At 39.2% G+C, this 27,849-nt stretch overlaps 1 protein-coding gene across 5 annotated transcripts in view; it reads right to left on the bottom strand.

The window, feature by feature from the left end:
* The window catches only part of arhgap46b (Rho GTPase activating protein 46b), a 60,470-nt gene that overhangs the window by 11,059 nt on the left and 21,562 nt on the right, over window positions 1-27,849 (bottom strand). For 2 of the 5 annotated variants that reach the window (XM_056733406.1, XM_056733407.1), the window contains exons 2-5: window positions 26,611-27,045; window positions 6,984-8,310; window positions 1,495-2,107; window positions 475-582 (exon numbers count right to left, since the gene is read on the bottom strand). In XM_056733406.1, coding sequence (XP_056589384.1) covers window positions 475-582; window positions 1,495-2,107; window positions 6,984-8,310; window positions 26,611-27,045 — 2,483 coding nt within the window. Of the gene's footprint in view, window positions 1-474; window positions 583-1,494; window positions 2,108-6,983; window positions 8,311-10,291; window positions 10,533-19,018; window positions 19,208-24,453; window positions 24,620-26,610; window positions 27,046-27,849 lie in introns of those variants that run through there. The other 3 variants (XM_056733411.1, XM_056733409.1, XM_056733410.1) reach the window with 3 other exon arrangements.

Here is a 27,849-nt window from a genome sequence, read left to right as displayed (position 1 = left end):
AGAGTTATCCAAATGTTTATATTTGCTCTCATCTTAATTTCATTTCAAAATCTCACCCAACCTTTATTTTGTAATCTGACATTTAAGAGTGAAGTAGAGACAAGGGATATCCAAAAGGGTCAGTCTCTAAATTTCCTTCCCAGTAAAACTCCACATTTCGTAAGCAATAGTATTGTATATCTTTAAAATGATGCAATGTGATTTCTGAAAAAGTTTGGGACCTACAAAACCCCTCCAGTCATAATACTGTACGGCTTTGTGTTCCAAAGAAGAAAGTCAAACAGGTTTGGAATAACACAAGGATCAGATTTTTTGATTTATGGGTAAACTGTCCCTTGCATTAGATTTAAACGGTTGGCAGATTTTCTACAGCACGCGTGTAAACATCCAATGTACCAACAACCAGACTGATGTTGTGTTTTGTGTGTTCTTGAGTGTGTAGCAACCAGTCATTCCACATTAAGAGTGACTCACCCTGCTCTTCCTCTTCCTCATTGTTCTGTTTCCTCTTCTTCCTGGACCTCGAATTCTTTTGAATTCTATGGTTTTTAATGTCCTGATGTTCCAGGATATGTTGAAGGACTGTCAAACACAATAAAACACAATTCGTAATGAACACACAAACCTACTCCATTAATAAGGTTCGGTATTGTTTGAATTTGATCCAAGTTTGATTCCGATTCTGCGTATCGATTCAGATTCTTAGCGATTCCAAGTTTCGATTCCACAGTTGAAGTAAAACATTTAGATATCAACCTGTATGTTCATTTAGCCTGCTTACTCACTGGTTTTCAAATATAGATATATTTTTGAGCACCGTTTTGTGTATATATAAACACATAGCACCGTGTTTTGTATGATTTATTACAATTTTTATTAACATAGTTTAACTACATCATGGTTAAACTGTAGTAACTATAATGAAACTTGGAATTTGTGGTTCCTGTGCTTTATCACAAGTTAACACATGCACATTTCTAAAACTATACACAGGAATTGATAAGAGGTATTGAAATCTTTATTTCAAGTATCCGATTCCTATTCCTTCTGATTCCTAACCTTTCGATTCCGAAATGGAATTGATTTTCGATTCCCAACCCTACTCCAATAGCCCTTACATGACTTTTTGCTCCATGACCCTTGCGTTTTATTTTTCTCTTCCACAGCGTGTCATCCTGTTTGATAAGGCACAGTGCCACAATTATAATTTAAGCTTTGTAACCAATATTGCCTCTGTTTGTATGCATATGAGCGTTTCAGGGGTTCGGATCCGTATGGGACAGCTTAAAACATAAACATTTCCCTGTGTGTGTCCTCACTCTGTCCTACAAACATATACACAACAAAAACGCTAAAGCGTATCTAAAATGTCCAACCAGCCAAGACACACATCATCCCCATTGAAGTATTTATATACTTAAGGCTCCTTTTGGAGCAACACACAACACACAAATCACAACCACACTCCATAGTGCACTTCAAAATCATGCTTACTTTTCTTATCATTACTGGGTTCGAGGTGTCTCTGGATGTACCCTTCCAAGTAGCGTCTAAATTTGGGCGACGGTGAGAAGAACGCTAGGCTGATGGCCATCAGCTCCCATCCGGCCTCCAGACTCCTCAGACTCATGTTATCGGTGGTTTGTCGCACCAGCTGCACGTACAGCTCGTCCCTCAGGCCCTGCATTCCCCAGCACTTGGTCACCACCTGGAGGGCAGCGTGCCTTCTGTCCAACCTGGCCGGCCTGTCTCCCATATACGCCTGGACCAGTTTAAACATCTCGCAGGCCTCCTTCTTCACCGCTCGGTCGCTGGTGATCAGCATGGGTTTCTTGATGGAACCGCGGTTCCATGATAGCATGTTAGTAATGGAGACCCTCCGGCGAAAAAGACCCTGCGTGTGCTGGTTGAGGTTCTTGCTGGCCCAGTCCTCCATGTTGGCATCAAGCTGAGGCTTGCAGAGGGTGGTGTACGGGTACTGGTAACCGGAACCCACGCCAGGCCCGTTGTTGTTGTTCTTACGTGTGACGCGGGGCGTCTCATGACCTGTTTTGTCATGCTTGCGGTCCTGGGACGAGCCGCTCTGCTGAGGTTCCAGTGTTCCAGTCTGGAGAAAGAGAGATGGAGAAACATGTCAGTACTGCGTGATGAGGCGTTTATTTGCATCCTCACTGCGTTTGAAGTTGAACCTGAACGCATGGGTTGTCTAGGTTGGAGCTTATCGGCTGACTCTCTCTGCAGAAAACTTGGATACGCTTGCATGGATTACTCTGGCTCCCTAAATACGTGACCCAATATGGAAATTACGTCCCAACATCAAACATCTTCTCCCTCTCTCTCTCCTACCTCATTAATTCTTTTAAAACTCCTGTTCTATGCCTTCTACACTGAATAAAACACATTTAATGGCTTTCTACTTAAGATTATACAGGAGAAGCGTCCACATTATTTTGAATGTTACATCATTTTATTATATTAAAATCACGAAGTAATGCAATCAGAATTTCCTTTTTCTGTTCTCTTTTGGATTTTGATGCTTGGTTTAGTTTTTGTTTTAGTAATTCATCAAGGGGCTTAAAGGGACAGTTTATCCCCAAATAAAAATGATGTCATTTATTCATCCTCATGTCATTCAATACAAGTACTGAATGTGACTTTTTCTTCTGTGGAGCCGAAAAGAAGATATTTTGAGAAATGTCTAAAAGTGGTTTTGTGTCCATACAATGGAGGTCAATGGGGCTTTATGTTGTTTGGTTACTAACATTCTTTAAAATATATTTTTTGTGTGTTCTGTAGGAGAAAGAAAATCAGGCAGGTTTGGAATGGCATGAGGGTCAATAAATGATGATAGAATTTTCTTTTTTGGGTAACCTATTACAAAATATATTTTAGACTTGAGAGGACCCTAGACTGATACAGCGGTGAACATGGTGCAGGACTTTTCTATATAAAAGTGTTGTAGCGCAGTCTAGACAGTGATATTTTTTTTGCCATTTTAGTAGGCTTGTCTAAATGACAAAAAGCATAGTTCCTTTAACCATACTACCACAAACAAGGTAAAACAAATGGATTAGAAATGAAGACACGTGGGCGAAATAGTTTTAGAAAAAAAGAGAAACGTGATGCAGACAAAAAGAATGTCTGTTCCATACAGAAGATCTGGGGGTATTAATGCCACTTTTTGACACACAGACTATTACAAATACATTTACAGACAAAATTTAACCCAGAGTCTGTCAAACTGACAGATGATTTTTATTTGCAGTGCTCTGCACACACACATTTTGGGTCTTATGATAACAAAGTGATTAAAACTTGCCATAATTTACACCATATGTGTCACCTGGCTACAACTCAAGGTCTCTTGGATTTCTGAGACCACTATGTTGGCACTATGGCGACAACTGGAAAATAACCTTGCGTGAGACAACAAAACATTAATTCTGGCATCATTACAGTTACGGGCAGAGCCAACGAGGAATGACAGGTTATGAACATGATGTCATTTTGCGACTTGGTCTTGTAATACAAGGGTTTCCATTCGTGCCTTGGCAATCCCTGACATTATGTCATGTGACACCGTGCATTAGACAATATGGATTTAAGAATGTGGTCATATTTAATATAAGAATAGACATTTTCTCCATGCGTCTGGACGTTGGAGTGGGTTCCGTCTCCAAAAGAATGTAATTAGCTTTCTCTGATCCAAATCCTTAAGTCAATGTTTCCAACCTCACAAATCTCCATTTACATTTATGGATGAATATTAATCAGAGAGAGGAAGAGAAAGAGAGACTGATGTAGTTAATGAGGCATGTGAAGGTTAATCCACTGCACACTGTTGGAGACTGAATAGATATGTTTGAAACGGGGATGTGGAAAAGTAGGCTTATATGATCAAAATCTATTAGTCACAGGGATGTCTGAATGACAAACTTAATAACTAAATCAGTCTAAAGGAAGTTCTGTATAAATAGGCTGTTTTTTTTACGTTTATTTGAGTCCAATACATTTTATTTAAGAACATTTATGTTCTTGGGTTCAAACCTGCTGTGTAATGGAACAGAACCAGAGGTTATTAAACAGACATAGAGGACTTGAGATGGCTTTTAAAAGCTTGACTAATGTTACTTTAAAGAAAATGTGTGGGATGCAACAGACTGTATGGCAATAATGTAATTAGCTTTTCAAGGATTACACAGAATGCCTGGAATCGGACTACAGCCCTCTACTTCCCGGGTACATGATGTCACTATTCCGAGTGCTTTTAATAATCTCCGCTCAAAGGAATGTGCCAAAAAAGGGGTGATGCCTTCTTTATAGAAGTGTCTAAATCCACGTCAGATCGTGGTACGAGTTGACTGAAGGTCTTTGCACATACAGTCCAAAATCTTTGTATGTGTTTTTTCGTATTTGGATCTCATTTCTACGATGTCTCTGAATTGTATAAAAAGGCCACTTAAAATGCTTGCTACAGATTCGAAAAACGCAGAAAATCAAACCCAGTCAATTTTTTTATGACGGACGAAAATATCGGATACACAACGTGAAGTCGTATTTATTTTTTAACGTACGTTAACTTCAGATGCAAATTTCGGACTTAATGTGCATTGGACTTAAGACCGCCCAGATGTATACGCAAGTATGGTGGGCGTATCTGTCAGTACAATTGCATTGGAACCTGATGTTCCAAATATGGTGAAAGGCGATACATTTCCGTCACACGCTTGCAGTATTCGACCAATCACTTCGCAATGGTTAACTGGCCAATCATGGCACAGCTCGCTTTTTAGGGCGATGAGCTTTGTTAAATATCTGCACGTTTCAGAGAGGCGGAGCAAAGACGAGATGTAAACATGCACGGTATGTTGAAAATACAGTGTATTTGAACCTTAAATCATGTATACACATTGTATACATCTAAACAAACAATAATATTTGATATGGCCGTGCCATATGACCCCTTTAATACAATTATTTTTGTATTATTGTTTGTTTATAAAATTAATAAAAAACATGTATTAATTAAAATTAAACATAAAATAAATTGTTATATTCTAACCAAACACAGGCTGTAAATTAACTTCAGGCCAGGCGCATGTATTCGATGATTTGCTTATTAAAGCACCACAATTAAAAATACCAAAACTTTTCTTAAGGCAGACAAATGATTACAAACAACTTACAGTGCATTCAATATACCCAACCTATGAGTTTATAAGAACAAATTTTATTCAATCTCACTATTAGGCTAATCGGTTTTCACACAATTAGTTGACATTTGGAAATTAGGATTGTGAAATTTTAAAACATTTTTAAATGTGTGAAAAAAAGTGCATTACTTGAAGTAAATGTAATTTTAAACAAAATCACAATTCATTCCCCACAATTGTTGCTATATACACTTACATTAACATAATTGTCATTTTAGTTAGATGCAGTTGTGGTTTGTGATTAATTTAATCATTTGTGATCATTTGATTGATGGCGAACCTCTCTAAATGTATTATTATCTATATCCCTCATGCTCCCCATGAGAAGCCGGAGCACATGTGTAAAATTACACAGATGACAAATGAATCTGTCAGCACGTTCATTAGAACGCATTACCCAAATGGGCCAAATCACAGTAAGAGCCGACTGTCTGAACAAGTCCAGCACCTGACCTGCCCCCGTCTCTGTTTAACTCAAACATTCTGTAAACAGGACCAGGATCTGTATTTTTGTTGTTTTCAGAGAGACAGGAGTTGTTTCTGGTGGGGTCCCGACTAAAGGTTAATTATTGTTCCAGTTATTCCAGAGCTTGTGTTGGAATGACTTCACAACCCAGATTCAACCAGCATGTTAATACAACACGTACACACTGACTCCAAGAGTGTGTTTCAATACTACTTTATCAAACAAATGTTGCATAAAAACAAAATAATTACTACAGTTAAGGTGTGTTATACAGCGATTTTGTGGATAAATGCCAGGTATGTTTTAATGTCTCATAATCCTGTCACAGGTATATGTTCTATGAGTAACTCAATGTTGTCCATTCTTTTCCATTTAAAAGGTTAGTTCACCAAAAAACGAAATACTTTAATTTACTTATTTACTCTCCAACATGTCATCTCAAACCTGACTTTTGTTCTTCTGCAGAACACAAGAGAAGATATTTTGAAGAAAGTTGGTAACCAAACATTATTGGACCCCATTGACTTCTATTGTATGAACACAAAACACCTCAGACATTTCTCAAAATATCTTCTTTTGTGTTCCACAGACACACAAAATAAGTTATTTAAAACATGTTTTGTACAACATGAGGGTGAATAAATGATGACAGAATTATGTTTTTGGCCGAACTATCCCTTTAAACTTTATTGCGCCCATGATGGTGGTGGGAGATCCTCACTTACATGCATGCACACTCACTTAAATACACTAGACCATGACTGTGGACTGAGAAAGTTGGTTCTCAAGCTGAGAACTGACCTATTTGCTATCCGACTCCCATATGTGCATACCCCACAAACAAACAAACAAACTTTCTCTCTCCATTTATCAATCCCTTGAGCACCTGAGTAATTTTCGAATAATCTTGCCATTTCCACACATGGTCTTTCTTGAACAAATCAACAATTGGACTTTGTACAATTCTCCTAATCTACGCACAAGCATATGCACACACACACACACAAACACTCTCCCTAGAATGGAACATTCACACCCTCCTCAGCTCAGGAAACCCCAGGCCTCGCCATCTCCTGCATAGTTTCTACAACGACCGGATGGGAAGCGATGTTTTGCTTTTCCATTCTGAGGAACTCAATCAAACACAGTGGGACACTCAACCATGAGGATTAATATGAAAAAAGAAGGGCCGTTAAATGAAGAAACCAAAAGCAAATACACTTGCAAAGAAGACATTTCCAGATTTTCCAACCAGATTCATTTTAGTTTATCATTCACACATAACTCATAAAAGTTGTTTGTACCTGTGATGGAGATCTTGGTGGCTCTGGAGAGGATAAGCTGGTCTGTGATGTTGCACTCTTCTCCAGAGAATCCACTTTCTCAAATGTCCTCTTCTGTCGCCCCCCCTGCATGTCCGTAACCAACGGCGAGAACATTACGTCACAATGATTGTTACCCCCACTCCTATATAGCGATCTGTTACTTGATGTCACATCCTCCCTCGATCCCAGAGCTCCACCACCCCTTGCACCCAACTTTAATGAAGTCAAAGGAGAGCGTGCGGTACTCCCGGAAGCCTCCGAGCCCATCTCAGTTTCCAGACTGGCCTTGCTTCCATGAAGCGTATTGGAACGGTTCACCACGGCCCTCATTTCTGCCATTAATTTCTCATTCAATGCACTCAACTCCCCACTGCTGCCTATGGACCCCGGTCTTCCCGACCCTGTGCCCATAGTTGCACGTCGCCTGTTCTTCCTCCGCAAACTTGGGGACGGCCCGGTAGAGTATCCGGAGTCCTGATACGTGACAGCAGCAGGGCCGGGGTATTCCTGAGAGGCCAAGCTACTTTGACGGCTATGGCGAGGCTCCAAAAGCTTCCATGACTGTTTCTTTTCCAGAGAGACTTCATTTTTAAGCTGGACAGGGATAGGAGAATAAGGTTGAATTTGAGGGCCGGTTGGGTTTGGAGTGCTGTCGCTGGCATTAGAGGGCTGGTGCTTGGAGGTGGACGTTGTCAGATCGACGTTCACCATGTGTTTAATGCACTCTCGACCCGCCGGACTATACTCGTTGGCTGAGGAGCTGGATAAGTGTTTGGATTGAGGGAACTGGAGAAGTTTCGGAGGTTGGGCAACTCGGTGAGAGCCGTGACTGGTTGAGTAGGGACCTCGGTTTAAATGGTGTGCCCCCTCAACTTCCATTTCCAATGGGGGTTCATCATAAATTGGGTGGTCCATGAGAGGGGGTTCATCATAGATGGGTGCCGAGGGTGTGGCTCCATACTGAGGGGTGGAAGGGCGAGGTGTACCTGCTCCAGAACGTTGCTGGGCAGTGTAAGAGCTGGAAGTGGGCAGAACCAGACAGAAGTTTGCATTTTCTGCTTTTTTAATGTGGAAACCTTGTCTTGAGTCTCCGGGGACAGCCATCTTAAGCAAACCGGTTCTGTTGGTTTGTGGTGTGTAACCTGGTTTGGGGGAAATGGTGCCAGCACTTGTGCTAGTAGGGCTGAAGTGGAGGAGGTGGTGAGCAGTAGCAGGACCCAGTGACTGGTTTCTACCAATGCTGTTTACTTTCACCAACATGGCCGCCTTGGATCCCGGAGCAGGCTGCCATCTTTGAGCAGGGTCCCTGGAATCACAAAGAAGAAGTGTCAACATAAAAGTTCTGTTTTAAACCAGACAGGCTCTCTTATTCTCAGATCTCCAAGTCAGCATTCAAACTATGTAAAGATATGTACGTAAAGATAAGATGTGAAGTAATCGGAAACGTTATGTTTCAAACAGAGATAGCAATATAGAGGCAGAAGTATGAATCGCATCTTAAAAGTATTTTTTTCTTTGAATTTATGCAATGTATTCTGGGATTGAACCTTTTTCAAAAATACATATCGCTGCTGATTCTTTTTCATTATTGTTAGTCACCCTTTATGTGTGTGACTGGGTTTTGCAAATATCTGACCAATAAACTGTATTAAAAAGTGCTTGTCGACTTTACAACACAATATTTAATCATTTAAAACCGACCGCGTTTTTTCCATTTCCTGAACAACAGCGAATTTGGACAGGAAGGACAATGTCTAAATGATGCTGTAGAATTTTGCTGCCAACTGTTCGTTACAACCTTTACGAAGGTTACTACATTTTGGAATTACATTATTTAAACATACATAAATATTTGAATATACAGCAACTGAAACAAACAAGCTGTATTGAGTGAAGTCAAATATATTTATCATGTTGCTTGCCATGTGTTTTTACTATTGAGTTAAATATCCTGCAAGTATTCAACAGTTAAGTATGCGAGCCTTTGCAAGTATGTCCATATCTAATACAGAGGAATGCATGGTTGCTTTGACAGGCTATGTCAGACTTGCCAAGCTTGACATAATATGCTCTTTTTTCATTTCATTTCATTTCATTTTCTCTACAAAACAAATACAAACAATGTGTTACACTCAGTCAAGAAAACATATGCGACATTGCGTTTAATTTTTATTAGTCTAAGATCATTCTTTCAGTACCAAGATTTTAACAGTTTATGAACAACAATGTGCAGAGCAGAAACACACGCAGGCCGTTGCGGCGGAGTGTGTAGGAGAAACAGGAAAGGTTGAACAGACAGTGTGTTCCAGCATGAGCGGAAAAACAGGAATCCACCACGCTCGGCTGCAGCAACGTTATCAGAATGTTACAGCAACATTACAGAGCATTTTAACAATCCCAGCACAGTTGCATTAACTTATCTCACCTGCACACTCACGCAGAGCGAGTGCAAGGCAATGAATACTAATTTAATGTGCATGTAGTAATTTGGTATGTTTACTTTTTTGTGTCCAGTTTTTGTCTGTGTATGTTTACACAAATGTACACCCACAGAGAGACAAATGTGAACAAATGGTAAATGTGTTTCTCCATGCATGCATAAACATTAAACACATATCTTAAGCATGCTTAAATGTGCATTAAACACTTCAAAACCATCAACACACTGCACATAAACACCATCAAAACAATGGAAATTGTGCTTGGGCTCATTTATGGTCTAAACAACCTTTAGACCTTAGACCACTAATCCAGATTATAGTGTTACAGTGTGTGTGTGTTTGTGAGTGTGTGTGTGTACATGTTAATCTCAACTGTGCCAGGTAAGCAGTTTCCTTCCCCCTGCCAGCCCACCAGAATGAAACTGTGTATCTTCTAATACGCACAACAAAACTTTGTCAATTACCATTTGCACAAACACAAACACACGCACACACACACACACACACACACACACACACACACAGCTCCTGAAACAATAAACAACTAAATTACTAAAGAATCAGCCAAAGAACCTCAAACCACTTTTGAGAAACAGCTTGACATACAAAATCTATATTCTTACTGTATCTATATTAACATGCAGTCTTCATTCAAACTTACACAAAAGTTTACATCAACCTTCATATACAAGTGACCAAATAATCATTTTATTTCCTAAACTATAAAATATTTCTCAGTTACAGCATCTACTATTCAACATCCACCAGTTGCACATGACCATCTCACATTCACCTGTACTGAACTATATGCCTACATAAAATGATGTCTTCAGGGAACATACTTACCCCTGGCATACCCAGAGGTGGCACACAGCTCGAGCGATCCGTAAGGGTACTTGGAAAACACCTTCTTGAGTTTGATACCAGATTAAGAAAGATAGCCAAATCAAGGAGAGAAGGCAAGTGTCCAATGATGTAAATACTGACTTGTAGCCAACCGAGGCCCTTCTGTAATTCTTCGGGTTAACAAAATCTTACCATCACCACACGATCTTTAAATTATGGAGTGGTACGGAGAGAGGCAGAGAGCGAGGGAGGAAAGGAGAAAGGGAGGGTGAGAAGGACGAGGGGAAGGGGGGGTTACAGTAGCAGGAATGTGAGTCTTGAGATCGTAACACACACATACTACACACACACACACACACACACATAAAGTTGGATCGCCACTCCCCTGGTCCTTTTCAATCTGCTCGATCAGACTCTCAGCTTGTGAAACAACCCAAACTTTAAAAAAATCGATGTCGCATGTCATGTTTTCCAAACAGCATTTTTAAAACAACATACACATAGTTAAGAGGCACAAATTTGAACATACTTATTGTTCCGTATTTATAAAACCAAGATTTGACACAAACAGAAAGTAATTGGCCAATTATGTGTAAAACATTACAATATTTTGTTTCTCAGGATTAGGATGTATATTTTTGCAGGGAAACAAGACAAAAACCCTTTTGAAACGCTATTTTTTGGGTGTTCTTTTTTAACCAAACACTTTCTGTTCAGTTCATTTGAACTACATCTCATTCTTCAAGTCTCTTGGCTCTTTTGTAAATCCACAGTCTCTCAAACCCTTTACTCTTTAACTTGTTTTCTTTAAGTGGCTGCCCACCTTTCAATCAAACGCTTTTTACATTCTTCACACCCAGATCTTCTCTCTCTCTTTCTCTCTCCGCTCTAGTCTTTCCCATCCATTGTGTCTCATGGCTAAATGTCAACAATTTATTCATGGAGAAGAGTAAATGCATTGTGTCAGGCCTGCAAATCTTAACACAGAGTTTAAAACAAATCCTTCTTTCCTTCAATTGATTAAGACGACTTTAATATATGAATGCAACACAAGGTCTGGTTCAGTGCGTATGAATGCCTTGCTGAGTTTAACAATTTACAACCCGATAAATTGGGATTAAATTGCTTATTCTTGGAATTTTAATTGCCACTAATCCCACACGTTTGTGGACATACGATTACTGATTCATCATATCGTGTGGCTTCTGGCAAAGCGTGCAACAAGTTAAAAGAGAAACGATAACATACACTGGTCAAAAGTGAAATGTTTATCATTATTTAAAAAAAACTTGATCTGAAGGTGTAAGTTTAAATGTCTGAAATTTGCTTTATAGACAAAAATATAATTTTGAGAAAGTGTTTAAAAACCTTTGGCTGGTAGTGTACATTTGCACAAAAAGGAGATTTGATGTTCTAAATATCACAATATCATAAAGTCTTCACTCAAAGACATTGGGCTCTTTTGAAACAATTTCCTAGCAACCGCTCCTAACAACATAGCAACCACCCAGAAGATGCTAGCATCATATGTTCTGCACAGGCCTTTTTTTCTGCAAAGTATTTATTATTACAATTTTTGCTTAGGTTTTATTATAATATATCATACTTATATTAAATTTGTTAAAGTACATTAGTATTATAGTAGCCTATTTAATTACAGTAAAGTGATGTTTTTTGAGGCAGAATGATTTGTATCACCCCAGTTAAACTTCAAATGTTCAAATTATGGTTACTATAGTAGGATCATGGTAAATTTGGGCTTACAAAGGTTTTTCTACAAATAAAACTGAAAAAAAAAACATGTCTACCACAGTTCAGCCATAGTAAGTGGTTAATGGCTTCCATATACAATCAATGAAAACACTGGATGTCTTTTTAAACTAAATCTGTTTTTGAGTTCAGCTGCTTTACACGGCCACTGATCCTCCCCTTGACTGAAGAACATAGAGGAATATACTAGGGACATTATTTTTCCTTACTTAACCAAACTGAAGGACTCATTGTGTTGTTTTCAGCAAACAGTTGGGACTTGCTACCGACGACACCGACTCATTTGTCATCTGAGGGCTGTGAGGACTCTGTGATGCCCAGGTGTTTCGGTTCTCACACAAACACAAAAGAGTCTGAGACTCGGCTCGAGTTAGACCGTGCTGATTGTGTTATTTGCTCGGTCCGACCACAAAGGGATGCTGAGAGAGCTGGACAGGGGGCCGCAGTGCAGAACGGGAGTGTCCTGAGGGAGGGCATGTTGGAAAAGTTCAAAGGGCGTTTCTCCAACAGCATAAACAGGAAATACCAGCACAGCGCTCACATTGGGCTCAGCAGAGAGCAGCGCATGTCCCAAACTAAACCGATGTGGGAAAATAAAAGAATTGGATTGAAATCATCAAAATCACATACAGTACACCTGCATTCACACTTATATTAACACACACATGTATCAAAGAGGAGGTACTGGAATAGAGCTATCAGTTAGCATCACCATTCATCTTAATGGATGTCATTTGGCTAGCGCATGTAGCCTCGGAATTATGACTTTTCTGAGCCAACAACATTTTGCCTTTGAAGGGTAGAATGGACGAAGGATGCTTTTACTTGTAAAACAGTCAAGTTATGACATCAAACAGAAAACCCAAACCTTGACTCATTTTTAATACTAAATACAACTGTCCCTGAACATTTTTAATTTCTTTAATCGGCTAAAAAAAGAGCAAAGAATTATGGGATCATTAGGGATCCAATAGAGGTGCAGAGCAATCAAGAACGTCTTGTCTCTAGTTTGCAGGAGGGCCGGGGCGGGGCAGCACACTGGGGTAGGCCCAGAGCCATTGAGTGAGAGAGTTGTGTCAACTTCTCTTTAAATAAAGCATTTAAAGAGAAAACATAACTACCTGGAACTATCTGAAGGCATGTGAACCTCAGTTGGTGCAACTCTATCTCTCAACGGCTCTGGGCAGGTCTTTGTGTGTCGCCCCAACCCCACCTCGTCTCATTGGTTAGAGGGCGGGTTAGATTTGGGTTGGCCTACTTGTGTCGCCCCGGGCCCTTAATATTTCCCCGCCCACTACCAATATGATGTGTTGGGGTGGTGCGACACGTGTACCCCGGCCCCAATACGTAGGCCCCTCCCCACTCTGCAGGCTGCTGTCAGGTGTACTTGTGGATCAATCAGCTGTCTAAATGAACCCAGCTACAGTACATGAAGCTTAAAATGGATTGGACAGTTTTGACTTCTCAAGAAATCGGTCAAAATTTGGATCTTTAAGATTTTCAACAAAAACTAGCAATATAAGCAACCAAAAAGATGGTATAATGATAATACAGTAACATACCATAGTTAGATTGCAAAGAAGTAGTAAATTCGGCTTAGCCACGTAAGAAACACTGAGATGACTGCTAAAAAGTGTCTCAATTTACCTGAATTCCCACTTATTGATTTTAAATATGAATTTAATGACGATGTATATACAGAGAATGTGATGCATGATAAGCATTTTTGCTACGAGGTCAGAGGAAACTGTCCGAGGGTAACCTCTCGCTGAGGCTCAGAGTCTCCTGAACAAACACACACACAGGCTGATACTCAGTAGGCGGGTGTGAGGGGGAAGCCAGTCACATGCGTCTTTGTTCTCTAGACTCTCTCTTTCTGGCTGTAATGCTGTTCTGCTCTTTTGGTCGCATAGACAAAAACGTGCAGTTTGCTTCACAGGGGTGAAAATTCACACTACTGTTCCCAAATGCCCCTCTTCTACTTCCCTTGCAAATACACTGAAACACACCGGCCAATACTCACAGCTCCTGTTATTATAGTTTCAACAGAAGAGAGTGTGAAAATCCCCTGAAATCAATTACACTGAATGTGCTGCTACCATACCAACATTTAGCACAACTCGCATGACTGCATTTCCAATATTCCGTTTATACAATATTCCGATAAAAGATATTTTATTTGGTGAAAGAAATATTTTTTGTTACGATAAAGAAAATACATTGCAAACAATGTTGCAGACACATTCAGTCATAGACAAGCAGAGTAATTTCACTGCTAAATAAGCTTAATACTAGGGATGTAACAATATTATCGTTATCATGTTATCGCCATAGCAAAATTGTCTCACTATTATCGGGGTCACATGACTATATGCAGGGCCTATCAGGTGCAATTATTTTATTTTATAAAAGGGATTTTTAGGTCATTTGATCCATTTGAGCTTTCCTGTACAGGACCCTAGAGTGCGACCTACATGCTTGCAAAAGCAATCGTTTTTTTATAATGCGAGGAAAAATTTTGCACCGCCAAAGATTTAAGGTTTGTTTAACATTTAATGTGATTTATGAGTGGTGAATGACACGCTTGTGATAATTGCAGGAAAAAGCGAGCAGAGAGCTTGTGCACTTCCTCAAAGGCATAAAAGCAATAAGGGACAGAGTGCTCCACATGCTTTTAAAAGGCTCTTATGGAACATTGATGTCATATTCCGATCATTCTCTGCAGCGATTAATGAAGTCGAACACATTGGTATCTGAACTGTCTCTCTTCTTCACACGTTATTCTAAAGCTAGGTCGGAAGTCAGAATCAATGTTTCACTTGGCACAATATTTTTACCTGAATGACAGCTGGGTGTGAATATGCTCAAATTAAAACATGTTGCCATTTCTTCCCTGACAAGTGTGCAGGGAAGCCGCACATGCAGCCGATATAAAGGAATAATCCTATCCAAAGAAGTGTTTTCCTTGTTAACTATCTTTTGCGATGTCCAAAAAGCTGTAAATAACAAACAGCGCGTCAATGTCCGCTAATGTCTGATTCGCGAACTAATGACTTATTTGAAGGGATTCATCTTGTTGAAACAACTCGTATGTCAGACACTGAAATGACGAGACTCACTGTCTAAACCCATCGAATCATTCACTCAAAACACCTCAGAACACAAGCGTGCTTAGACCATTTACCAAGAGTGGTTTGTAAGATTTAGTATTTAAAGTTTATGTATGAAAATGTGTAGTAATGAAGTACATATATATAATACATTTATGTGGTCAAAATAAAAAGGCCAGTGGTACAAATACAGCTTTTTGCAAAGAGGGCAAATAAAGGTGGATTGTGAAGAGTGACAGGTTATATTTGTGTCAGATCATTTCACTTGAATATAAAACTGTATAAAATAACAAATACAAAGTTTCTTTGTGGACTGTATATCGAGGTATAATCATACAGTGAGAGTTTGATATCGTTACATCCCTACTAAATACGATAAAAATATATAGAATGAATAACATATAAACAGAACTCATAATAAATAATTCATATTAATGTTAAAGATTAATATATTTATACATACTTATATTTGTAACTGTTTATATCATTATCTTTATTATATAAATATTATATAATTGATTATTGTTATTAATATTTTTGTTGTTATTACTATTACTATTATTATTGTTTTTATTGTCATTGTTAACAAAGTTCAATTATTTTAAGGAGTTGTTTCTCACATCTCACTGAAACAATTATGATTCTATAAAAAGTACACAATATGTAAGAATGAGAGAGGTTGTCAAGACTGGGGAGGAGGAGGTGTGTCCTAAAGGGATTTGTCATGGGAAAGTCAAGCATGAATCCAAAAAGACTTCTGCATTCTTTGTTTTGGAATGTTGTGATAATAAAGTATCCAAATATGTGTCTGCTTGTTTGTGTGTGCTTTTGTGCAGATTATGGGTGTCAGAGAATAAAACTGTTTAAAAATGCATATTCATGATCTGTGTGTGTGGCCAAACAAGAGGGGAATATCTGTATCTCTGCTTCATCACAACTCAGCAGGTCAAAACTTTTGACCGTTGACCTCTAGACTGACCTTGTTGACCTGCTGTCGGTAACATGAGCCCAAAATACTCCACAGTCCATTTGGCAGCTATCACACACCCTTATCTGACCCAGATCGCTCACTACATTTGACAAACACAATACATAACGCTCGCTCGGCTCAGTATCAATGTGCGTCTGCGGGTGAATCGATTTGGCAGTCGCAGTGTTTAGTTTCATATATTGAGCTCTCTGTCAACTCTGTCGCTGCGTGAACAACTTTCGAGGAAAAAAACGTGTTTGAAGATGCCGAATTTGACAGAAGAGAAAAATAAAGTTAAGATCCGTTTGAAATGCGAGCTAACTCAATTTGGTCATGGAGAGTCAAATTGGGTTAGCAGCCAGGGCGTTTTAATAAGCGTGCCAAAAACAGTGACAGGGTGAGATGAGGAGAAGAGGCGTTTTTTTTAACCACAACGAGAATGAATTACTTGAGTAACAAAACAAGCTTGTTATCGTGGGTTTTCGCTTTTTACCCTACAAAGAAGAGCTAACCGATTAAATGAAGTAGCATAAGCTGCCACAAACCTTTATGGCAGATTTTGTGACAGCGAGAACAAAACACAATTATAGTTTAGACGAAATTTCACGCTTAGTTGGGCAGACAAACCTTGGCTCAGGAAATGTTTTAACAAATAAAATTCTTTGTTTCTCTGTTGACATGAAAGTTAGCAACGAACATATCAAAGAGTTGTATATCTTTTGTAAAATACCCACTAGCCATAAGTTTCATAGCATAAAACACATTTTGTTAAACACCACATATTGAATTTGAGTCAGGTATATATTCCAAATAGGTTTTGCCAAAAACTGATTCATGCCAAACAAATTACCTTAAACAACAATCGTTTTATAGTCATTCAGATACTTTACTCAAAATATTATATCAAATGTTCAGACAAGCAATTAAAATCAAGCTTCATTTATATTACATTTTTCCTTAATCTACCTGAATCCAAACATATCAAGCTTTATTTGAACCAGTTTATTCTAGAATCTTCAGTATCAGTATGTGACATCTTCAAGGATAGTTCATGGCAAAATTCTTTCATCATTTATTCTCTCTTGTGTCATTCCAAACACGTATGACTCTCTTTACTCTGCAGAATTTTAAAGTACGTAAGTAACCAAACAATTTTAGCTCCCATTGACTTATATTTTATCGACAAACCACCACTGAGACAAAAGAAAAAGTTATACACAGGTTTTGAATGACAGGATGATAATTAAATATAAATTTCGGGGGGACTATCCCTTTAAGAAACGCAGATACATGACAGGAAGTGAGTCATCGTACATGTTATACAGGTGTGTTCTCCAAATCGCTGTGATAATGACCTACAAACTGAATGAAGCCATGAGTGACAGGACAAACAGATTAGAGCGTAAATGTGACCAAAGTCTAGTGAGTAACCGGTGAGTGTACAGTATGTGCTCGATTTTTGTGAGGTTGTGCTGAGGGACTGTTCGAGCTCAAACAACACGAGCTTATGCATGTGTTTGATGCAATCTGTCTTCCTTAATTTCTGTCCTTCTTTCATGGAAAGTGGTACCCTGAAGAAGTGCATTTCCCATGGCTACGTGCCACAAAGGAGGAAAATATGGAAAGTATTCAGACGGGCATAAACACAGACAGTTAAAATATGCTGGTCCTGAGTGAGAGTCTCTTATGAACCGAATGACCCTCAAACAAGAACTTTTCTTTTTTTAATACAACAACATGAACACTAATTCCATTATATCAGCATTTTATTAAAGCTATTATATATTGGAGTAGACACTTTTTTGGTGGACTGATTACCCATTTATATAACTGATTACCGTTTATTATTACTGATTATCATTTATATAACCATCATTTTGATATTATCATAGTTTTACAATTATCCTAGTTAATTTCTGAAGTAAACCAAGGTTCATTTGTGATTACTGTTGTTTCAAATAAAAACTAAATCAATGCACTACAGTTACTAAAATACATAGTATAGTACCTCTGGATGTGATGAAAAGACATATAGCAGAAGTTATTGTGTTTATGATGTAATTGTTTTTTCGAAGTTAACTGAAATTGTATTATTTATCGACTGTATATTATGCATTTGTTACAAATATTAAATGACCCGACATCATGAACATAGTAGTTAATTTCTTGTTTTATTGGACTATTATGTTTACGTTTCACGTCCAATCTGCAGATTGTGAGTAATGAATATACCAGATATTGTAATACCGTGAGAAACTATGTAGAAAATATGACTTGCTTTCTTTAAAGGCGTTGTGTAATTTCTAAATCTAGATTCACCAATGACAACAAAAAACTGTTGTTTTACTCAACACTCCACCGCCTGGTAGTGTTCAAACAGATGCCTTAAACTAACGCCATTTGGTGAACTAATGTTGCCGGTTTCGGGGTGTTCGGGATACTCAAACAAACAGAAATGTTTTCATGGCACTGGCACTACAAAGTTACCATGTTATGACCGAATTGCTTTATAATAGTTGTCTCTGTGTATTAGAATCTTTTCTTTTAGATATTTATACCCAAACATGAATCTTAAATTAGGACCCATTGCTTTCCAGAAGATGTCTTTTTTCAGACATCTCAGTGATCTATATGTGTTTACCAGGGTCCACCCTAAAATAAAAAGCATCAGTGCGTTTGTGAGTATGTGTGTGTGTCCCGCTGGGTGGCCACTTTATCCAGCTGCGCTGCTCTGTCTGTGCACTTCAGTTTCTTCTTTATCTCTTGCCGTGCTATAAACACACACTAGCCCACTCTTCACTAAGAAAATAGCACTGGCGTGTACTTGACGTCACTAAACTTGCCTGTGTTATTTTACTTGAACATAATTCCTCCTACCTCTTTCTTTTTTTCGGAGCCTCCATTCATCCGAGTACGGTCACCTGTATTCTTCTGTAATTGCCAGGCGACCCACCTTAAGTCTGCTACCCCTATGGTGGAGTCTGTTTTGAACCTGAACAGAGTGTCTCTGTGTTCACCGGTCTGGGTGGAATGCTACTCTTCTGAGTCAGGAAGCATGTGAATGCCTCTCTGAGCGGTGTGTGTTTGTGTTTGGTCCAATCTTCTCTCCACCGTGCCCTGCAGGTTTTGGTAGGGGTGTGCCGTTCTGATTTTAAGCTGCAGATATTTTCGAAACCAATGGTTAGGCTGGGTTATAGATTTGTTAAAGCAAAACTGGAGACACCGGTGGTTCTGGTGGGTGGCAGAGTTTACGGTTAAGTGGTTTGTTTATATACTTGTGTATTTTTTTGGGAGGATCTACTGACAGAAAGGCAATATAATACACATACAAATGTGTTCAGAGGTGTATAAAGACTTTACATAATGAAGCGTTACGTTTTCTATCTATTTCTATCTACATAAACCCCACGTTTCCCCTTACATTGAATATGCAATGTAGTGGACGACCTCTTTACGGATTATATGCCGCTAAAATTCATACACTGGACCTTTAAGTTTATGTATAAGGGATAACTTGAGAATGGTGTGGGTGATCAAATGGTTAAAAATTCTTCATGTCAAAAATACTCCTCTCAAAAAAGAGAAACGAACAAACGCCCTTATAAGAAAGATAAAAATATGATGTGAAAGGCAGGGACAGGAAAAAACACGTCCAATTAAAGTGTGAGATGAAGGCGCTCGATCGCTGGAAGATGATCCAGAGGAATGACAGCAAAAGCATGTGCAGACAAAAAAGGAAGCAACAAAAGAATATGTTACAAGATGATAGTTCATAAGATGATCTCCACAGATTAAACCGGAGATGCCAAGATGTTCTTCAAACATTACCAACCAAATTCACTGCGAAACAAGTTCTCATGAGAGTCTAAGGAGTGTGTGTTTCATCAAAAATCACTTTCATCCTGCGCTGAAGGAATTGTTCATCCAAAAATAAAGATTCGGTCATTATTTACTCATCGGTGTCATTCCAAACCCGTAATGTTATTTTTCCGTTTTGCAGAAAAGCAAAACTTTGAAGAACTATGCTACGTGATGACAGTTCATAGCGATCCATCTGTCAATCTCCAAAAAGAAAAAATAAGCAAAATAAAGTAGTCATATGACTCGCGCACGATAGTTCAAGTCACACAACAGGTTTGTGTGAGGAGAAGGCTGACATTTATATTATTACTCATTGATAATCTTGCCCTCCTATGAAGCTGGCGGTCAGCCAGTCGTGTACAGAATTTATAAATGTCAAGTCGTGTTTGGGTACAACCCACGTGGGAAATGACGCCTAACTGATGTTAATGTATCATTTCTGAATCAGTTGGAGGACAGCCAGAGCTTCAGAAATATTGATGATGAGTAATAACTTTGGTCGGTTTAAAATTCCGATGTGGTCTTTAAAGGTCCAGTGTGGAGTTTGTTGGAGAATCTATTGCCAGAAATGTAAAATATTTACATAAATGTCTTCAAAGGTGTATAAAAACTTTACATAAAGAAGCGTTATGATTTTATGACCCTAGAATGAGCTATTTCCATCTACACACACCGTGGGTCCCCTTACACGAAACAAACAGACAACCTGCTCTACAGAGCGCGTTTTGTAAATAATTAAATAATGTTATTTCATTCGAGATAAAAGAGAAAACGTGATGCCATCGTCATACTTTATAAGCAACCTTAGTGTTTCGAAAGGGAGGGGGGAGTGAGCCGTTGGTTGTAATTCGCAACCAATGTTGCCGATAAAATCTCCACATTGCTCCTTTAACAAAAATAAATTGTTTATATATGTATGATATATATATACATATATATATATATATATATACACTCACCTAAAGGATTATTAGGAACACCATACTAATACTGTGTTAGATCCCCCTTTCGCCTTCAGAACTGCCTTAATTCTACGTGGCATTGATTCAACAAGGTGCTGAAAGCATTCTTTAGAAATGTCGGCCCATATTGATAGGATAGCATCTTGCAGTTGATGGAGATTTGTGGGATGCACGAAGCTCCCGTTCCACCACATCCCAAAGACGCTCTATTGAGTTGAGATCTGGTGACTGTGGGGGTCCGTTTGAGTACAGTGAACTCATTGTCATGTTCAAGAAACCAATTTGAAATGATTCGAGCTTTGTGACATGGTGCATTATCCTGCTGGAAGAACCCATCAGAGGATGGGTACATGGTGGTCATAAAGGGATGGACATGGTCAGAAACAATGCTCAGGAAGGCCGTGGCACTTAAACGATGCCCAATTGGCACTAAGGGCCTAAAGTGTGCCAAGAAAACATCCCCCACACCATTACACCACCACCATAATTGCATCAATGAGAAATTGAACAGGTGTTCCTAATAATCCTTTAGGTGAACGTAATTATTATTATATAAAAAAATGTTCCTTTAAGAACAGATCTACTGTTATCAGTCTTGTTCATGTCTCTTAATCCATTGAGATCCTCATGTGGCAGTGTTCTTGTGTGCATGTCTTTTCTGTGCCGTGATGTGGCTGGTAAAGAGGATGAGCGCCTAAAGCCTGTCTTTCTTCTCAGTTCTAATCTGAAGGGATTTCTGCCTTCTACAGGACGACATAAAGCAAGAGTGTATGAGACAGATTACAGTCACCCACCCAATCCTCTTTGCTAAAGAATCTCACAGTAAGAAAAATAAAAGTGAGGGTGGAAAAGAGAGCTTGGAGAAGACTGGAAAGAGAAAGACACATACTGAAGACACATAGAATTCCCACAATTCTGTGTATCTGGTTTAAGTAAATCTACGAGTCGTGGCAAACAAGTTTCAGACTAATCTCTTAACACTCAACACAGTTTACACGCACACAAACACATCATAATCGTGTCTCAAAACTTGTGAACGTCCTATGATGCCAAAACACGCTGTCTTAGTAGGCGGCTCTACTAAGTTTGTGTGATTTTGAGTCAACTCATTTTTGGATTCTTTGGAACAAGAAAAACGAACACTGCATTGAACGCACTAGCAGCTTTCCTCTCAAGATGGCGCAACATTCAACATGGTGTGACGTAGCTTAACATTCGCTATACTACCCATAACGCCATTGACAGGTTTTTTATAAAGTTCCAAGATGACAATTACAAACTAAGATCTTAATACTAATGTCACAGTTGTGTAAGAGGCAGAACCCAGGTGGAGGTAACAAAGAGACTTTTATTTAAATAAACCAAAACAAAACCCACGATGGGGCAAAACAGAGACTAGTACTCACAAACAGAAAACTTTCCACGAGGGGAACAAAACAAAACAAGAAAGCTAATAAATAATAAGTCCAAAACACGAAATCCACATACAGAACTCACGGGGAGGAAACACATTCAATACTTGAAACAGGAACAGGGTAATCCAAATAACATCCGGAAGGGTAACGCGGGGCAAGACTTGAAAGACAATACAATGAACCGACGAGGTGTGAGGGAAACAGAGGTACAAAATAGGGACATGATAATGAAGGGAGATAGCGCAGGGACGGAGAAGGGCAGGTGACAAGACTAAACACTAATGGGAAATCTGGCGGGAAGAAGAAGGATGAGGGAGAAATGCGCATCATTAGACGCCATTAAGTCCAAAACGCTGCTACGTTCACTAAAGTAGTTCCCGCGGGGTATAACGTTTGACGTCTTATAAAGCGATTTGATTGGTCTGTCCCAGAAACTTAATGTTATTTGCAATCTTACAATTGGCAATCCACAGGCACTCGGTTTGTGCACGTGAAAGGTCACATTGTGCCCTTGAAAGTATTTGCAGGAAGACTACTACACCACCTGAACTGTTGTTAAAAAGAGAAAAAATGATGTTGTTTTTATTACTGCATGTATTATGTATGATTTAAATAGCTATGTTTATGAAAACAGCTGTTCATCTCCCTCCAGAACTTGCACTTCAAAGGATCTTCCCTTATAAATGTGTCACATGAATGCGATTGGATTTCACACGATGATTCGATAATAGCGTTCAATTTCTTACACAGACCGATTGATTCGCTTTATAAGACGCCAGTTCAACGTCAAGGGGCAGGCATTACTTTTGTTCTGAATATTTCGTTACTTCATTAATTCAATATCTTCATAAACATCTTCTTGAAAAAAATCAACGTTTACAATAACTGCTGTTAACTATCACAAATGTTAAATCTGACATCCTAAAAATGAGCAATACTAACAGTGATTCAGGCCTGAGAAAACATAACTGATCATAACCCTGTAAACACGGTCTCAAATAAAATCAACAGGAAAACACAAACTTCAAAACAACAAACGATATGTAAGATTTGTACAGCTTTGGAAACAGATGTAAAAAAACAACAATATCAAAACCACATACCACTGACAAAAACAATAGCACAGTTGCTGTATAAATATATACAGTCTCAATATTACTGTTCCAAAAGACAGTACAGTGCTGCTCTACTCACCCACTTTACCATTTCAATGAGTACACAACATACACAAAAATAAAACATAAAATCAAGAACACTAATACAGATCTGCATATTACCAAGTGTGTTTGAAGCCAGATTGACTCCTCTTTGTCTTTTCTGGCAAAAGACTCCTACCTACACACACACATTGACTTTTAGCCAGAGAGATGCCCATATGTTAGAGGTGATGGAGAGGAGCCCCCCACAATGCCAACACATGCAGGCAGACACGCACTAATGTTGGGTTGGGTTTCCATGTTTTAAGGAGACTTTCCATAGATTTCCAGGGATTTTTATACCGTACTACGTGTATATTGTATCCCCAAACCCTCATTCTAAACCTAACTATCAAACTAATCTGCATTTTATCATTTGTAAATAAACCATCATTTAGTTTTAAATATAAGCTGTTTACCTCATGGGGACCAAAATTTTTCCAACAAAGTTAATTCGGCTACAAGCCCATCTTCGTCAGTACATTTTGGTCCCTACAACTTAAGAGTTTCCCAGGACCACCACACGCGTCACTGCGTCTTCAAACCCCACATGGATGAGTGGATAACCCCAGCCGTCATTTCTAACACATGATGCTGTATGTATACACAAGCCAACAAAACCAACCCCCATGCACAACTGCCACAGTTCCACATAAATCTCAATGACAAAATACTGTTATATTAAAGCTCAACAGTCAAACGTTGCTTTTCAAAACCTAAAAAGCTTTCAACCTATACAAAATGGTTGGTCCTTAAGACACGTTCAATTGGAACATTTGAATCTCAAACATGGTCAGGTTAGGCAGCTACCAAATGTTTGTAAGAACCCCTGACATTTAGTATAAAGAACACACATACGCACTCAGTAGACATCTTACCCTCTTAGTCATCCAAAGGGTATGCAACACATGTGGAAGAAGAGAACCATCCTCCATGACCTAAAGGACTCGCATTATGATTGTACCCAAAAGCAGCTAACCGTTACCCGGCTAGACTCCTTCTGACAGCAGCGCATGCTGAACGTCTCCTATCCGCACCACACGCTCGCATACGCACTCGCTCAAAATATGTCCAAGCCTGGAATACTTGCCCTACTTTTAATTGAGTTCGAGCTGCTAATTTGCTTTCCTGAGAACTAGCGGGTGCGCTGGTCGAGCGCACACACGCAACCCCACACACTCCATACTAGCAAGAAAGCATGATAAACAAAAAGCAAATAAGCACCAGAGAAAAAATTTAATATACAAAAACAGTATTATTAACCAACAGTGGAAATGGAAACGGTATTCTACACCCAAAAATCATTAAAATCCACAAAAGATTCTAAAACACAAAATCATGGAAGTGTGTACTTGTGCTTGCGTGTGTCCCACCCAAGTAGCTACAATTAGAAAGCAGGTATTGAAACACCATTTTAAGTGCCGCGAAGAAAACGCATTCCAGGGTGTGTAAACGGGTGTGTGTTCACAAGAAAAAGTGTGTGACCATTTAAGGCTGATTTTCTTAGAACATTATGCTAGGCACCCTCTCTCTCTCTCTCTCTCTCTCATTCACACGGTGTTCTTCACAGTTGGCTCTCTACCCGCTGAGCACTTTGCCAAAACAGCTTCCAAATTGAAAATGTTCGAAGCAAAACCGTTAAGAGAGAGAACATGGTATTTATACCCCATAAAAGACATGGGTGTCAACACTTGTGACCCAGAAATAAAAAAGTGTGACATCATTTAAGATGATCGTAGATGCAGGAGGCAGCATTTCCATCTCAGCGGTGAGTCATACAGTTGCCGCCAGGGTTTGCTATGAAACATAGTGTGGTTACATAGATAACTATAGGACAGAGTGGCCTGACTGGAACAAAATAGACCTCATCTGACAATTAGAGAACTAAATAAAACTTGACAAAACACGATAAGGCCCAAAACACACTCTATGCAATTGTGCAGGCAAATACCTCTACTGAAATGTGTCAGTACGTAAACGAAAATTATTAATCATTTTAAATTATTTATTCATCCTCACGTCATTCCAAACCTGTATGACTTTCTTTCTTCTGCAGAACACAAAAGAAGATATTTTGAAGAATGTTGGTAACCAAACAATGTTGACCCTTTTTGACTTCCATTATATGGACACACCCCCAGGGGCATTTCTCAAAATATCTCAGAGTCACATACATGTTTTGAACGACATGAAGGTGAATAAATGATGACAGATCTTTAGTCCTTTCATTTATATTGCACTGCTTCAATAGAGAATAGCTCAACTAAACAGTGCTGGAGGGGGATTTGTTATTCTGTGTATCAAACGTATCCATTAGTTTAGGTCTTGAAATGAACATTGAATAAATTAAATGAGTCTCCACCTTGCTGAAAACAACTTATTTCAGCCGGATTTAGGCAAAACATCTACCGTGCATGTTGTTATGCAAGTTAAAGAGAGAGAAAGCAAAAAAGTGAGAGAGTAGTACATAAAGACAGAATGATAAAGAGTGCAAGAGAAACTACTGTCTGAGGTCATCGTTGTAGCTGGCATGGATCACCATAAGATTTGCATCCATTTTGAGTAATGCTCATTGGGAACTCTCACTGTGTCCAGAGATCCGGTGTTTGAGTCTCCCTCAGGCTATAATACTAAGATTTAAAGGGATACTTCACCAGAAAATGTTCATATACTCACCTCCTAGTTGTTCCAAATCTGTATTATGATTATATGTTTTACAGATTTGTAACAACTTGACGGTGAGTAAACAATGACATAATTTTCATTTTTGTGGAAGTATCACTTTAACAGCCCCTTTGCAAGAAGTGTGTAGAGCTCACACTAAACTCAGAAGACAAATTCATCATTAATAGCTTTACTTCAGCCAGATTGCATCCAATGATCAGGACCCCAGACCGCAGTTTGACTCAGATGCAACTTCTTGGTGTTTTCACATCAACCAATCACACCAACCAAACATTCTGAAATACTAGGAGTCGCAAAAAAAACGTTTTTTCCTTTTCTTTTAATTTAGGAAGTCATTAGTACAGCTTTACCCTTTTCCCAGGTTGCTTCTCTCCAGGCTGTCCCCTTTAGACGATGGTGTCTCCCTCCCGCTCTCCGCCCCCTGAGATAAGGGGATTGTGGGTAAGAACATTCCAAGCAGGGGTGTATGCCTGCCATCCGTCTGTGGACCCCTCTGGATTCTTCCTTGACCCCTCATCGCTGCCTCAGAGCTCCTCTTCATGGCTTGGAGTTGAGCGAGTGGCACCACGTCGCTGCCCTGAGGCTTGTGCCAGACGGTCTGCTGACTCGTACAGTTGTAATAGTAAAAGCGATTGCTATTGCTGTCGAAAAGCTCCCACCATTGGTTGCCGTCTGATTGTCGAACCGGGACGCCGGGCGGCAGTTCCCACCCGCACTCGCCAGTCAGCAGGTTGACGTACATGCGCTCCCTCGAGCGGGGCTCCAAGATCTCCACCCAGTCAGACCTGGAGAAAAGAGACATGGGTAATGAAGTTCAATATTTTTTCAATATTTGGTTTAATATTTATAAGATAAGGGTTTCCTTTTAAATGTCTGACGTACAGGTTAAGACTAAACAACTGAATAGAACGAACATGATTCTCAGTCAGTCAAACAGCTGAGAAGCCCCAGCTGGCGTGCATACTTCAAACTCCCTACTGAAGAACAGGTGTGTACAGGTATGAGCCAAAAACCCTTCAACTCTGAGAACAAACACACACGCATTTGATCAAACTATAGCATCAATCACTCATCTTGAGGGATTTGTCAGTGGGTATCGTTCATCTGAGTTTACATGCAAGCAACTGTTCCCACAATCTGTTTTTGGAAGGTGTAGTAAAACCACTTCCCTGAGAATAAAGTCGGACGAGTTCCTAAGAGCCAAAGCTGTACATTAGGAGAACTGGGCACGTGGCCCGTGGATGAGAGCTTGGAATCATGGGTAGGAAAGGAAAAACTGGCCTCTTGCCTCAAAGAACCCGAGGATTGAAATGATTGAGAATTCAGCCAAATAAATAAAAATCCTGTCATCATTTATCCACCTTTAAAACCTGTATATGACTCTTTGTTCTGTTGAAAACAAAAGAAGATATTTTGAGAAATGTGGCTTTGTCAGTGGAAGTCAATAGGGGCTTACTAACATTCTTCAAAATAGCTTCTTCCGCGTTCTGCAAAAGAATGAAAGTAATTCAGGTTTGGACATGATCTATCATAGAACTATCCCTCTAAGGGTCCTGCTCTGTTATAGCCATCTGCATGCAAAAAACAAA

The sequence above is a fragment of the Triplophysa dalaica genome, chromosome 20 (assembly GCF_015846415.1).
Source record: "Triplophysa dalaica isolate WHDGS20190420 chromosome 20, ASM1584641v1, whole genome shotgun sequence".
Taxonomy (NCBI): Eukaryota; Metazoa; Chordata; class Actinopteri; order Cypriniformes; family Nemacheilidae; genus Triplophysa; species Triplophysa dalaica.
Note: the sequence above shows the minus strand (reverse complement) of the source record. Positions and strands in the feature narration are given on the sequence as shown.